This window comes from Leptidea sinapis, chromosome Z, assembly GCF_905404315.1.
Source record: "Leptidea sinapis chromosome Z, ilLepSina1.1, whole genome shotgun sequence".
Lineage (NCBI taxonomy): Eukaryota > Metazoa > Arthropoda > Insecta > Lepidoptera > Pieridae > Leptidea > Leptidea sinapis.
This window is the reverse complement of record NC_066312.1, coordinates 21,751,951-21,766,780: the sequence shown is the minus strand read 5'-3', so window position 1 is coordinate 21,766,780 and position 14,830 is coordinate 21,751,951. Positions and strand designations below refer to the sequence as shown.

Genomic DNA, 14,830 nt, shown 5'->3' with positions numbered 1-14,830 from the left:
GTCTTAAATTATATATAAGCTATAAGTATGTGCGCAATAAATTTACGAATAACTCAATATCGCGCCAGCCGATTAATAATTTTCGTTTTTATTGAAAAGAATATACTTCAAATATAGTTTGGTGATAGTTTGGTTAGGTTCTGCTTATGGGATCCATAAAAAAGTTACGGAAGATTTCAAAGCTTAGGAGCAAATTAACGATACTAGGCAGAATCTTATATGCTATCCGGATATTTGAGTCACCTACCGTCACGTCGTTATGGTCAAGTGATTGTCGTAATCAAATATGGTGATGATCAATGAAATTTCTTAACGACTTACTGCAAGGGTGTGATCTGTGGCAGAATTTCTAATTGTCTGTAATAAAATTGCAATGTGCTAACGTTAATTGCTGCATTGCAAAAGTTCATAGATCTACACAAATTTAGACAAATTATTAGTGAGTGCAGTACAGATTCAATAAAAATCTAAAAATAAAAATAAATTAAAAAAAAATTATAATAATAGACGATAATTGGCGCCAGTTGGTAGCAAGAGAGATGTGAAGAAATTTACAAACCAAATAAGCATATTTATATTTCACCGCTTACACTACATATACCCAAAAGATACCGTGGAAAAGATATCTAATGATAAAAAAAAACAATTTTATTTAATTCAAGGAACTTAACATTTATGTAACCTGTTTAACTAATTATTTTGTGTAAATAAAAATATTATATTTGAGTATTAGTTTCTCTCATTAAAGGTTACCTTAACTTATTAAATCCAAATCCCTCTAGAACGTAAAGAAGTAACAAATGCAAATACATGCCAATAAATAAACATACAAACTTTCCTCTTTATAATATGAGTGTGATTTTTGATGAACAACGTAAAACTTATAGCAACCCTATTTTTCGTCTGGTTTAAAAAAATACCAAACTGCTACTCCACTGATGTCACTGTCCAATACGGGTTCTAAATTCAAAATACGCAGCTGAAACTGAAATAGTGTTTACATTGATGCCTATTGACCACTAAAATTTAAAAAAAATCGGAGTAAACGCAGAAATGTATAGACATAGCAGTTGAAGCTTCTTATGATGTCATTTGTGGCATGTGCCATATTTCGGCTTTGATTTTGTATGAGGTGCATAGTCTATATGTATAGACCGTCATTGTACAAACCTATTTAAATATTCGTTTATTCTATTTTGGTTTGATTAGGCCTTGTTACCAAAGGCGACTTCCAAACAATGTCAGCAAAGCAAAAATCAAATATCCCGAGGTGTTTCCGAAGTACCTCACTCTGCTACTTAGGTACTTCAGTCTGCAAATAGTGATCATCCAGTCGTCGTCAAAATTATATTATACAAGTGGGCGGCAATGATATCTAAGCAAATACCACGAGCATGTGCTCATCAGATATTTTTCGAATTCTTGTTAAAATAAGACAATAGGTTACAAATTATACCTATTCCATATTATATCCATCCAAGTGTAAAAGAAAATGAAAATTGTAGAAAAATAATAAATAGTACCAAAAAATTACCCATCCAGTTATGCTACTTTGTATTTGAAAAAAGCTTGTCTAGTGTATAAATTGTAAGCTGTCATTTTGTTATTATATTAGTTAATTATACCCATTCTAAGTAATAACCGCAATAAGTATATTCATCCAGATAATTACCTTAATCGGAAATAACGTGATCTATTTACGTTTTAGGCTACCTGTCACCCATTCATAGCTATCAAAGATTCTTCACGATATTTCACTGTCTCACAAAAACGTGAAATAGAGTTTCGAAAAGCATTTTTTCGTAGTCATTTGCTTTTTTCCGTTCCCGTTTCTTGGGATGAATATTGCAAGAAGCGCGGCACCTTTCGTAGGATTACCCAAAGCTAAATATATCACAATGAAAAGCAACTAAATGTTGTAGTTTACCTGAAGTTATCTAGAAAAATCTTACTGTAGTTTACAGAACAACCTACTACAGATACTAAGAAGTTAAAAATAAAAAAACCGACTTCAAAAAGTAAAAAGTATAAAATAACATAATAAAGATCTAATTTAATACACCTCTTATGCAAAACCAATACCTTTAATGTTGAAGTCGGTGCCAAGTCCTAAACAGTTCAGTTTCCATTCTCGATAATTCATTCTAAATGTTCCATCTCTATAGCGAAACGTCAAAAGCTTATGTTGTGTTATCTGTGAAAGTTTGCTCTGTCATTTTTCAATTTTAGCAAAAATAATACATTTTAAAACTTTGATTCACAGCTTTATTATTATTGCATTAGAGTAATTCATTGCATGTGTGTGTGTTCCTGAAATACTTATAAATGATGAAGACAAATCTAAAATTCATCCTTGTTTACGTTTTAGGACAAGTAAGGTGAAATAGACTATGAAGGTCATATGAAGTTCTAATAAAGGTCGGTACTCTTTGACATTTGTATTTACTTTTATCAGCTAAAGACCCAACCTTACGCAATAGTACCTACACCTATATTTTTATTATAACATATATTTTATTTTTTCTACGAAAAAAAAATCCAAAAGCGAATAAGCCTCCTGAACTACAATGATTTTTTACTATTATATCTTGTTTTAATGTAACCTATTTTTTAATATATATATATGTTGCAAGAACATCAAGTGAACCATGCTTGTTAGTCCTTCTTTTCCATAAAAAAATAGGTTACATTAAAACAAGATATAATAGTAAAAAATCATTGTGGTTCAGGAGGCTTATTCCCTTTAGATTTTTTTTTCGTAGAAAAAATAAAGTATATGTTATAATAAAAATATAGGTGGAGGTACTATCGCGTAAGGTTATATATATATTATATTATATAGTATAGGATATAAAATGGAAGAGTTCTTGACTTTCGGACGTACACAATTTGTAAATATTGGCCACTTGGCTTGTCAAGAGACAAACCTCTATCATGGGGTTCCGCAAGGTAGTGTCCCTCTTGTAATTTCAATACATATGACAGTGTTGCTTTTACATGGAAAAAACTAGAACGAAACCCGAACACATACTGAAAATGTGCTTTGAGAGAAGTCCTTTGCTGCCTAAATAATTGTAAACTAACGTTAAATGTAGAAGAAAAAAAGAACTAAGTAGAAAAGATAAAATTTATTACATTTAATTATTACAATTCATCGTCAAAATACTCAACCTGAACAAAATCATTGTATAAAATTGCATACATATAATACTAATAGTTATATTATTTGTAATCGCCGATCTCTACATTCTGTAACAAAGAAAAAAGAGAGAACTCTAAAGATCGTTTTCTTAATTGGAAATAATCTATCCAAAACTTTACACCAGATAAAAATAATTCCCAGTTTTCGTAAGCTTAGAAATCGAGCTGATATTGAAACACTAATCACAGTATACTATGCTCTAGTTCAAAGCCTACTCAAATATTGTGTCACACTATGGGGAGGTGTCCGTTAGCACATTAATGCAGCTAGAATGCGGAAACAGAGGAATTCTAAAAATCTTATATAGAAAGCATCTCAGATATAGCACTAATTGCATCTATTCAGTATCGGATTTATTTTGGCCCGCCAACTTTATTTGCAAATGAATATCCTTAGGAAACATTAATATTTTACTTTCGAACCTATGCTAAAACGAAATTAAAGTGAAATTTGTACGACAATTCTATGTTTACATTACCCAAATATATAATGCAACTAATACAGGATTAAATATGTACCCACAGACTTTAATACAACGGACTAAATTTCTATGAGACCGAGAATTTGGTTCAATAAAATCTCTTAACAAGCAATGTAGGCAGTTTTTTGATACCTTTACTAAAAAACCATTCGGACGGGAATCAATAAGATGTATCAGGATAAATGTAAGCTTTTCTATGTTTCACTTTGAAAAAAACTTTTTGTTAAATGTAAACAATTATATTTCATATATTACAAATGCTGTATTTGCGATTTTTTTGCGATATTGAGTTATATACACCAAACGATTCAGAAAAAAAACTGCATCGTTCAGTCTCACTCTCATGCTTCTATGACGACTTTTGATGTCGCTTATGTATTCGAATCTTTGGTGATTTTTTATAGTTTTCGGCGACTAAACCACAACTTTCTAACCTTTTTATAAAAAATGCCATATACTCGTAGACAATTTTTCTATATAGGATATTGTACATAGTAAATTTTACCTGATTTTTATTTTTACTTTGGCTTTTAGTTTTTTTACTTTAGTACTTTGGCTTTTAGTTTTTTTTACACGGACCCAAAAAATTAAAAAAACACACTAAGACATTTTTGCCCTCTTGCTTAAGTTTTATTTTTGTGACTTAGATATTTTTACCATACCGTAAGTTATTGTAATTTGGCGGTTAGTGAATAATTGCCCTTTCTGACTATTTAAAATATGTCGTTTAGTAATTTTTTCTTTTTTTTCTTTTATGTAAAAAACATGACCTGCCTACTTTATAAACATTTTTGTCGCTTAGATATATGTCACGTGATTTGATTTTTATATGAATACGGCGGTTGTCAGATTTGTAAGGGATGCGTTTTAGTCGTCGTTTAGTATCATCGCGGAATGAGCTTAATAGGGCTGTTAGGAACAAAAACACATTCTGGGCGCGACGCACCGTCGCTTGGTTATCCCATGAGACTGCACTCACGCCAGTCAGACTGCTTTCAAAAGTAAGTAAATTTCATTAAAATAATTTTTTCACCTTTCGATGTAACTAAGTTTATAGATAATGAATTATGTAATAATAAATTTTACACCTACTTACATGAGCAAGGTTATTAAAATTATTTTCTATTTGTTTAATGGAAGAGGTAAAGGAATTGGAAGGCTTAATTACTAAATCTACTTCGTATGTTTTTTTTTTAATTTATTTCTTGTAACACGTACATAGATTTCATTTTAAGCATTTTAGTCTTATTGATTCATAAATCTTCGGTGAAAAAGCCTATATATGGCTGGTTGTAAAAACGAAACTCAGTTCTGATTTTGGATTTTAGTAGTTAAGTTTAGATTTTGTGATTTTGTCTTTCCATTTGTTTCCAAGAATTTAAGAAAGGGATTTTTTATTATTACTGTTTTGTTAAAACTATTACGAAAGACATTATTTATGTTACAAAATAAAAGTGAGTCGATTTTTAAATGTTTTCTTTATTTTGTCTTAATTTAAGCTTTATGTACTCATTTTTTTCGAGCCCCAAATTAAAATATTTCAGTCAACATTCACAAACATATTGTTACTTGGTTAAATTTATCTTGTTGTTAACAGCTTATTGGAAGGTTTTTGACCAATTTTACCCAGATCATGAAAACATTGGATTCAAGCTTAGGATTTTTTACCGGTCTTAAAAAATACAAAAAGAAGTATAAACGATTTATTTCCTGCATTTAATAATTTGTTTCTTGTCGGTTGGTAATTTTTTCCGGTTTCCAATTTTTGTTAAAAATTTACTAAGCGACACTAACTCGTATAAAATACAACATTACGTTCAATGAAGATAATAAAAGGTATTATTACCAATTATATTTCGTTGAAATCAAGTTATTCCAATAAATCGATATTTTTTTATTCATTATTTTCTGAAATCACGAATCTTTTGGCTCTCCTATAAAGTTACCTCCATGTCGCTTAGTTAATTTTCCACCGTCGATATTGTGACTCGGGTAAAACTATTAGTGTTTAAATTCTCTTTAACTATATCTTTGTTATGGCAGTATTTTGGTTGTCACTGTTTTAAGTTATGTTTATTTTGATTACGACAAATTAAAAAAAAGGTGACTATGGATAAAAAATCAATACCTTTGGAAAGAATATTTCATATAAAATTTATTTGATACGAGTTTGTTACAAATTATATTGAAAAAGTTAGGTGAAAAGCAATTTTTACATCTGGAAGCTAGCTCCTGTAGATTCACTACGGCTTTGGCAACCAAACACACAACACCCAACCATGGCCTTATCTTTTATAAGTTGAAAGGCATTCGTATCTCACACCAAATATGTTTAAAAACAATAAAGTCACAAAAATTCTATCCGCAAGCTCGATGTCATGACAAATCTTTGTTTATTTGTCCCAAAATTGACATTAGGCCAAACAAATAAATGGGTTACGCGATGGAGATGCAAGATCAATAGCTTTGTCCCGCTTTTTCTTAGCCTTAGTTCTAAATCACTTGTCTTTTCTATTTGTAATGAAGTTACTGATGCTACTTCTGTAGCGTTAATATTCTAAGTCTTTATAATATGAAACGCCATTGACCTCGACTCAATAGCACATTCAACAAAGAGTTATGGTCGATTTTTCCTTACTTCACTTTTCCTTAAGAGATAAATCATAGAGATGGGGATCATCGAACGAATGAACGACTGGGCACCTATTACGAAAATCGAAATACGTAGTTTCGGTCCGAAACGAAAGAACGACGAACTTCGATTTAAATCCTATTACCAAAGTACTGCGGATCCGTATAGTGCGGACGTAATTCGTTTCGGAACTATAGACATAAAAAAATTGTACAAAGATGATATGAATGTACATACTTATATTACCGGTAAATCGTGCCAAAACCGATAACAAATTAGAAATTTACAAATAAGTTTTTCGTTATGTTAACATGTATTTAAATAATGGAATTGCTTTATATTCCGTTTAAGTTATCTATTTAAAAAATAATCCTATTTTACTGCAAGAAATTATGCTTTATTAGTTAAATTAAATTTGACGTATCATGTCATCTACTGCATTATATTTTTATTTAGTCTGTGGTAGTATACTTTCGCGGTTTTTTAGTTTAAATTTTTTCAGAAGTAAAGTGAAAGTTATATGCGAGTAAGTATTATTTAGAATAGAATAGAATAGAAACATTTATAGTGGCTTTATTAGTATAATCTCTTCACAAAGTTTTTCAAATAAAGTATGATTATGGCGATAATTCATAACAATTTAGGGAATCAACCATCGGGAATTTGTTTATTTAATAAATATTGCCGGAGTTGACGTCGCTCTCTTGCTCTTTCAAGGTTTTCTTCGTACAAGAAGACCTCTTCGTACATTAAAAAACGTGCCATTTTATAATAAAATAAATATGTTTTATCTAAAACGAAACATATAAGTCTGTCGTTAAAAGTGACGTTGTTGTTACGACCATAACAATGTCAAACAACGAAAACGTATGTGTCGAGTGAATTTAGGAATAAGCTAAACGAAAGACAAAATGTCTAATCTCGAACTTCGTTTCGATCTTCGGATTCGAAACACTTTCGTAATAGAAAAATGTACGATCCGTCAACCGAAACTTCGTAATTCGATTTTCGTAATAGGGCTCCTGAATTTAATGGTTATTATGCAGTGAATGAAAAGTATCAGGTAGAAGGGTAAAAATAATACGACAAGTTATTTTATTAGTTTTATTAAGCTAGAGGTCCCGGGTTCGAATCCCGGTAGATGCAATCATTTATATGATGAGTATGGTTGTTTGTTTCCGAGTCATGGATGTTTAAATGTATTTATGTATGTTTATAATATGTATTTATGTATGTTTAAGTAAGTATATTGTATTAAATATGTCGTTGTCTTGCAACCCATAACACAGGCTATATATGCTTAATTTGGGGCACGAGAATTTGTGTAAAAAGTGTGTCAATATTATATTATATTATTCTGATTCCGACGAAAACAACTTTACCTATCTTATAATATTGGTACCTACAACAAAAAAGCAAATAATTAATCGGGAGATTTCCGTTAGGAGCCTCTAAGAGTCACCTTTAATGTATTAATAAAATTCCTCTGGATGGCTCCCTAGGAAACCTTGTGCAAAGCAAACCAGTGATTTCGGTCCGTTTTGTAATTTAATGTAAGACTATACAATTATATATTATCTATAAGAATATGCCTTATCTTATACTATTATTTTAAAATAAAAAACTAATAAGCGATCGGGAAATTTCCGTCGAATATAATAAACTGTTCAGTAAGTTACGAAATGATAATAATTACAATATCAAATGAACTCAAAAAATACGTGTAAGCTTATCAAAGGTATTTAACTCGTACCAAAGAATTACCAACCCTGTTATGCTACTTTGTATTTGAAAAAAGCTCGTCTAGTGTATTAATTGTAAGCTGTCATTTTGTTATTGTATTAGTTAGTTATACCAATTCTCAGTAATAACCACAATATATTCATCCAGATAATTATCTTAATCGGAAATAACGTAATCTATTCACTTTTTAAGATACCTGTCATCATTATGATGTCAATATATTCATCCAGATAATTATTTAAATCGGAAATAACCTGTCATTCACAGCTATCAAACATTTTTCAAGATATTTCACTGTCTCACAAAAACGTGAAATAGAGTTTCGAAAAGCATTTTTTCGGAGTCTTTTGCTTTTTTCCATTCCCGTTTCTTGGGATGAATATTGCAAGAAGCGCGGCACCTTTCTTAGGCTTACCCAAAGCTACTTAAAATAATTACTATTTAATATATCACAATAAAAAGCAACTAAATGTTGTAGTTTACTTGAAGTTATCTAGAAAAATCCTACTGTAGTTTACAGAACAACCTACTACAGACACTAAGAAGAAAAAATAAAAAAAACCGACTTCAAAAACTAAATAGTATAATAGAACATAATAAAGATCTAATTTAATACACCTCTTTTGCAGAACAACAAAATAATGTTTAAGTCGATGCCAAGTCCTAAATAAAATGAAAGTTCAGTTTCCATTCTCGATAATTCATTCTAAATGTTCCATCTCTATAGCCAAACGTCAATATCTTATGCTGTATTATCTGTGAAAGTTTGCTCTGCCATTTTTCAATTTAAGCAAAAATAATGCGTTTTAAAACATTGATTCACAGCTTTTATTAGAGTAATTTGTTGCGTGTGTGTTCCTGAAATACTTATAAATGTTGAAGACAAATCTAAAATTCATCTTTGTTTACGGTAAGGAAAAATAGACTAAAGAAAGGATATATATTGTGATCTAAAGAAGATTATTATTCTATGCTACCAAACGTCAGTTAAGAGTTAATCCCAAATCGTCATTAGCGATGACATGTCTGAGTCATGACGTCTATATTCAATTGTCAGAGCAGGGACCGATCAAGAAATACACGAAAGTACCTACTCCATCGTACTACAAAGTACAACTTGTAGGTACCCACGGTACCTACCAAAACGCTTTCGTAATTCGTATAGAAGTAGAACTATAGAATAAAAGGAATTCGGGAGTACTTAAAATTTATATGTTAATTGATATTTTATTGTAATCGTCACAGTAATTTTAATTTTTGGATTGGTCTATGAAATGACATTTATTAATCTATAATACACTTAATTTAGTTACTTACTAAAATAATGCATCAAATAGTTATGAACTAGACAACGTGAACTTGAGTTATTTACTTTATTTTTCTACGAAGAAAAAATCTATAGCCAATATGCCTCCTGTGAGTATTATTTGACACCACAATGAATATTAACTATTAAGTCTTGTTTTAATTGAACCAATTTTTTAATGGAAAAGGACTAACAAGCATGGTTCACTTGATATTCTTGCAACACCAGATTTATGCCATAGGAGCATTTATACAGTCTGAGGTCATCTTCCTATGGAAGAAAGTACCTTGAGAATAACACTTAGTGCCATACAAAGATGGTGAGGATGTATTTGTGATCTTGGTGTTGTTTTTTATTTCGGTTAGAAGACTACCAAAGTCCAGAATAATCAATCAAGGTGTTTAAAGATATGATATAATTCTGATGTTTAAATTTTAGTTCAATCAAGTATACTTATTCATAGACGAAACCTGTATATTCTATGCAAAACTTTTTACTAAAATATTCTATATGTATAGAAATATTATCTGTTTGTTTATATATATTATAACAACTTCATTCTTTGAGGATTTATGGCACATAATAATTTTAACCTAATGATTGTCACTGTAATTTGAACATTCACTTTTTGAATGTTAATATCTTTGTTGTAGATTGAACTTTTCAATATATTGTTATATCATAGTGAGTACAAATTTATGCACTCCTTTGAATAAAATAGATAAGATTACATCACATGCTATTCTAAAAACATATGATTCTTTAATTTATATTATAATTTAGTTTGGTACTAAGTGCTAATAATAATAATATCTTTATTTAAAGGTATAAACCCAGCTAAAATTACAATAATATAAACAGTTCAATTTCAAAAATTAAATAAATTAACTCTGCTTGTGTTTCTACCACCTAAGAGTGATCCTTTGTTGCCTCATATTTTAGGACTAGCTGAACCGGCAAAAGCATTGCCTATATTATAGCCTGTACATCATTTTGTTCTATTGTCAATAGTTTTTGCAGCGCACGCAAAAATTGGTTTTCGATTTTACATGTTGTGTTACAAAATAGCAATGTTATTACGGATCCCTAATTTTGAAAAAAAAACATAGCCTATAGCCTTCCTCGATAAATGGACTACCCAACACTGAAAGAATCATTCAAATCGGACCAGTAGTACCAGAGATTAGCGCGTTCAAACAAACAAACACTGCAGCTTTATAATATTAGTATAGATTTATTATTTTCATAATTATAATATAAAACAAACCTTGTAACTATCTTTACAATACTATGATTATATTAAAATAAAAACAAAAATACTGAATGCTCTGTTGGATGGCTATGTAGACTGAAATAGCTGCCAGGGTTACCAGTATATTGGGGCACACAGATAGTACAAAATCAATAAATTGTTATTGTCATTATTTTATATTTAATGCTAGGATGTGTAACAACATTGCAACCTCAAGTTTCTGCATTATTATATATATTTTTTAATGTTACAGCAACCAAAGAAAGCGCCCACAAAAGGAGCAAAGCAAGTAGTTGTTGAAAATGAGGCAACCATTAACTTTTATCGCAATATGGCTGGAGCAGTAGCACTCCTCTATTCTGCAATTATGTTTGGCTTTTACAATGATCAAATCACATCTGGACTTGTGGTAAGCATAATTTAAATAATGCTCCAACTTACAGGTGTGATCTTAAATTAAAGTCCCATTCTACAAAAATTCTGTGGCAATTTCACATGTACTTCAAGGTACTCTAGTAAATGTACACTTATTAAACTTATTGTACTTAATAATTATTGTGTGCTTATGTGTAATGCCATCTTGAAGAGCTGATTTGTGTAAATTTATTTATATTATTACACAGCTGAAGCCAAAGTTAAACAAATATGAAGTATGATAAATGTATTCTCAATACTCCTGGATCTGATCATTGAAGTAAAAATACCAAAAGTATTCAAACAGTAAATGAATAAAAATTTAATTTCAGTTTCTTAATGTTATGGTCATGATTGTCTATGTTGGATGCTATCAAATGATGAGATACATGAGCCAGGCTTTATATACTGATGAAGGTGTGCTTGTTGATGCAGGCCTCGACCTCAATATGGAAGGTGGAATTGGCGAGTAAGTATACCAATCATACTCCAATATGTAATATCTACAATGGAAATGAAAAGGCTATGGTGTATTATGTGTATTATAATCATTATTAAAGTCCGTTTTCAATAACTTAACTACCCTTAGTTTAACTTACGAATATATTGCTGTCACCGTTTAATGACATGATCTTATCTATCCATAGTTATGTCCAATACAGTTATACTCCAATGCTGTCTGTCAATAGGTAATTGAAATTTAAGTAATCGTAAAAGGATAGATTTGTCTATGTCTAGTAAGTTAAACTAAGGATAGATAGGTTATTGAAAAATGCTGTAAATCAACTTTACTTACTGACATACCTGAACTCTTTCATATTATATATTTCTAGACTACTGTTGAAAGTATGATTGGATAGAACTATTTGAACTAATTTTTTTTATCTAAATAGGACTTTAAATTCACTTACATATTATCAACATGTTTTTCAGACAAGGATATACTTAGATGTGAAAAAAACAGGCCCCTATAAAAAAATAATATTGTATTACAATTAAATTTATTTAATTGAATAACTCAGTGCTGGTTACTCCATTGCCAAGGTGATATCATAGAGAAAGTCATATATAAGTATGCATTGCCACACAAATGTACATTACTATTTCATTTGAAATTCACAAGATAATATGTATTTTTTCTTTTCATGGATCCTATTGTAAAAAGCATATACAATGCCCAACAAAAGATTTACTGACTCGAAAAGGTGGACAACAAAACAAACACAAACATCCTCTCTTGTTTCTGCAATGTGCAAATAAATAACATATGCAAACATGGAAACACATGTTATTGGATGTCTAATGATAAAATATTTCTTTTTCAGACATATAAAGGACATTGTCATTTTGACTTCAATTACACATGCATTAGCAATAATATCAAATTACTTCTGGTTGCTTCTACTTTTCATTCCTGTCAGAGGGTTTTGGCTTGTGTGGAAGAATTTCCTTGGACCTTGGTTCTTCCAGGAAGCCCCCCAAGATGCTGAAATGGATGAGAAGAAACGAAAGAAAATGGAAAGAAGAATGCGCCGGCACCAATAATATATACATTTGTAAAAATACTGTTAGCTTATAAGCAGAACGGTATGAGTGTGGTTAGAAGGTGATCTTGTGTCTCTATTACTTTATTCCAATTGAATGAGTCTTAGAATTAATACCATTATCAGAATCTTAAGAATTGCTATTCAAATTTATACACAATATTTGCGTATTATATTTATAGTACATAGCACTTGTAAGTCATAAATAAAAAGTAACATAGAATGTCAGACTACAGAACAAATCATCGCCACGCTAAATTAAGTCTGTGTAAACTTATTAATGGTTGACCGCTTACTGTTTACAACTGATTACAGTTATCAATTTTTTAATAATCACACCGTTGTGTGTCACAACATTGTGTTTCACTTGTTAAAATGCTACCAATGAAGAAATTGAATGGGATTACATTTCATCTGTAAAGAGCACATTTTCAATTCCTTCTATTAAAATATTGTTTTTTTTTTGTAATAAGTCCCTAAAAGCGTTCATGTATGGGGTGTTAGGTGTGGGCAGGGAGATTTTTATGGCACAATGCACTGTGTAGAGTTGTGATTAAATATACCTTCTGGTATGTTCTGTATTTTGACTGTAAAATATTATATTATATATAATAATATATTATTGAAGACCATTTTTTTATTCGCATTAAAATGAGAATATGGAACGTAAGCAGGCATTATTTATATGCTTAGTATAAGTTTACAAATTAATAATTCGGATTTGGGTTCATTTAATGAATTACTACAGGATTTTTGTCAAATATTTTGTTATTTCTTTGACAACACAGCATTTGTCATTGCTTATATATTACCATATTAAATTTTTCAGTCTTGTAACCAAAGACTTATTGAACCAGGCGCACTTATAATTACAATCACGTAAATTACATATCATATTATTAGGAAATTGTTGAAAGTTATGGTACCAGCATGCATATGGATTACCATTACCTACGTTTAAAAACTACTCTGTGGGAAATAAGTCAAAGCTGTCACTTACTTCACGTTACGTTCACTCACCTAGTGCCGAGGTGACATTGACAGGAACGAAATAATCATAATATTGACAAGAATCACTAGTGTAGTGTGCTCAATTTTAGTCTTTAATACAATTTTCAAAAATATTAATATTGTAGGTACTTGAACAAATAGTTGTTCAAATGAGTGCTTAACATATCATAGTAATTTTGTAGTTCTTTTATTTAAATATGAATATAATATATGTATAAAAAAGTACTTCAGTAGTAGTTATTGTACCAAATTATTACTATAATAATATGAGGTGGAATAGAAAGATAGGTGTAAAATACAATGTTTTTCCTTTATATACAATAATTGATTATTTGTTCTTGTTTTGTCCATTTTGTTCTTGGGACTGGGAATTTTTAGGAAATCGGATGTTAAAAATATGCATTAATTTTTTTTTTATTTTTACATTGAAGAAGTTTTCGGCGGAACATTTTTTCAAATATTATATTTTCCCGTATTCGATCTTTTATTTACCAATGGCCTTAAATTGTGATGTAGGTACATAATATCGATTTTGGACTATAGTATAATGTAAAACCGCGAGCAAAATAGAGTTTTGTTTAAGCAACAGAAAATGTTGATTGTCTTTAAAGATTTGATGCTGGAAAAGATATTAAGTAGCGTGATGATAAGTGATCATCTCCATACTACTTACTAATTTTGTCAGCTTTTACATTTATTGAAAGATACACATGACAAGTTGAAAACACCAGTGAAGTACCTACCTTAGATAATTTATATGTCTAGATAGTCTTGTGCAGTTAGACAACCGATAAAAACAGGCCAGGAATATAAGTTTAGTGTCCGACAAGCTACGCCTTACACCCCCGATTTGTATGACATCAATGCACGCACACTAACAGTACCTACATGCATTGCTCAAAATAGAGGTTATGTCTAAACTTTTTTCGTCGTTTTAACGCTTAAAGCTTTCTTTTTGTAACATGTGTTATGAAGATACAGTAAGACAGAAGTTGAAGTTGTGGCTGTAACCGATTTTTTAAAGTGATCCCTGCGGTCCACATACCCTTGCAACCAGCCCAGCGAAACTGCGATTGTATGAAACGTGCTGTCATTGGTAGATTGACAGGTGACGGCTATAATCTTGTAAAAAACGGAGATAGATGAGATCCACTACGTTTTAAGCAACTGTTGTCATTCAAACTTAGACGGATTAGCTTATTGTACAGCTTGGTTGTACGAAGAAGAAAGTTCCTTGAAAGCCGC

At 30.5% G+C, this 14,830-nt stretch overlaps 2 protein-coding genes across 4 annotated transcripts in view; one reads left to right on the top strand and one right to left on the bottom strand.

The window, feature by feature from the left end:
* Nucleotides 1–2,305: 2,305 nt before the first annotated feature.
* On the top strand, nt 2,306–14,060 carry LOC126978517 (transmembrane protein 208). Of its 3 annotated transcripts, none has more exons than XM_050827371.1 (4): nt 2,306–2,418; nt 10,870–11,025; nt 11,363–11,499; nt 12,356–14,060. In XM_050827371.1, exons 2-4 carry the CDS (start codon nt 10,948–10,950, stop codon nt 12,573–12,575), a joined length of 435 nt encoding a protein of 144 aa, XP_050683328.1. In that variant the 5' UTR covers nt 2,306–2,418; nt 10,870–10,947; the 3' UTR covers nt 12,576–14,060. The 3 variants fall into 3 exon arrangements, with proteins under 3 accessions (XP_050683328.1, XP_050683326.1, XP_050683327.1); XM_050827369.1 differs by lacking the exon at nt 2,306–2,418 and adding an exon at nt 9,061–9,177; XM_050827370.1 differs by lacking the exon at nt 2,306–2,418 and adding an exon at nt 9,184–9,474.
* LOC126978499 (chaoptin) overlaps nt 11,688–14,830 on the bottom strand; it is a 310,992-nt gene continuing 307,849 nt past the window's right edge. The window contains exon 9 of the mRNA XM_050827337.1: nt 11,688–11,697. The gene's annotated coding sequence lies outside the window, so the exon portion shown is untranslated. The remainder of the gene's footprint in view (nt 11,698–14,830) is intronic.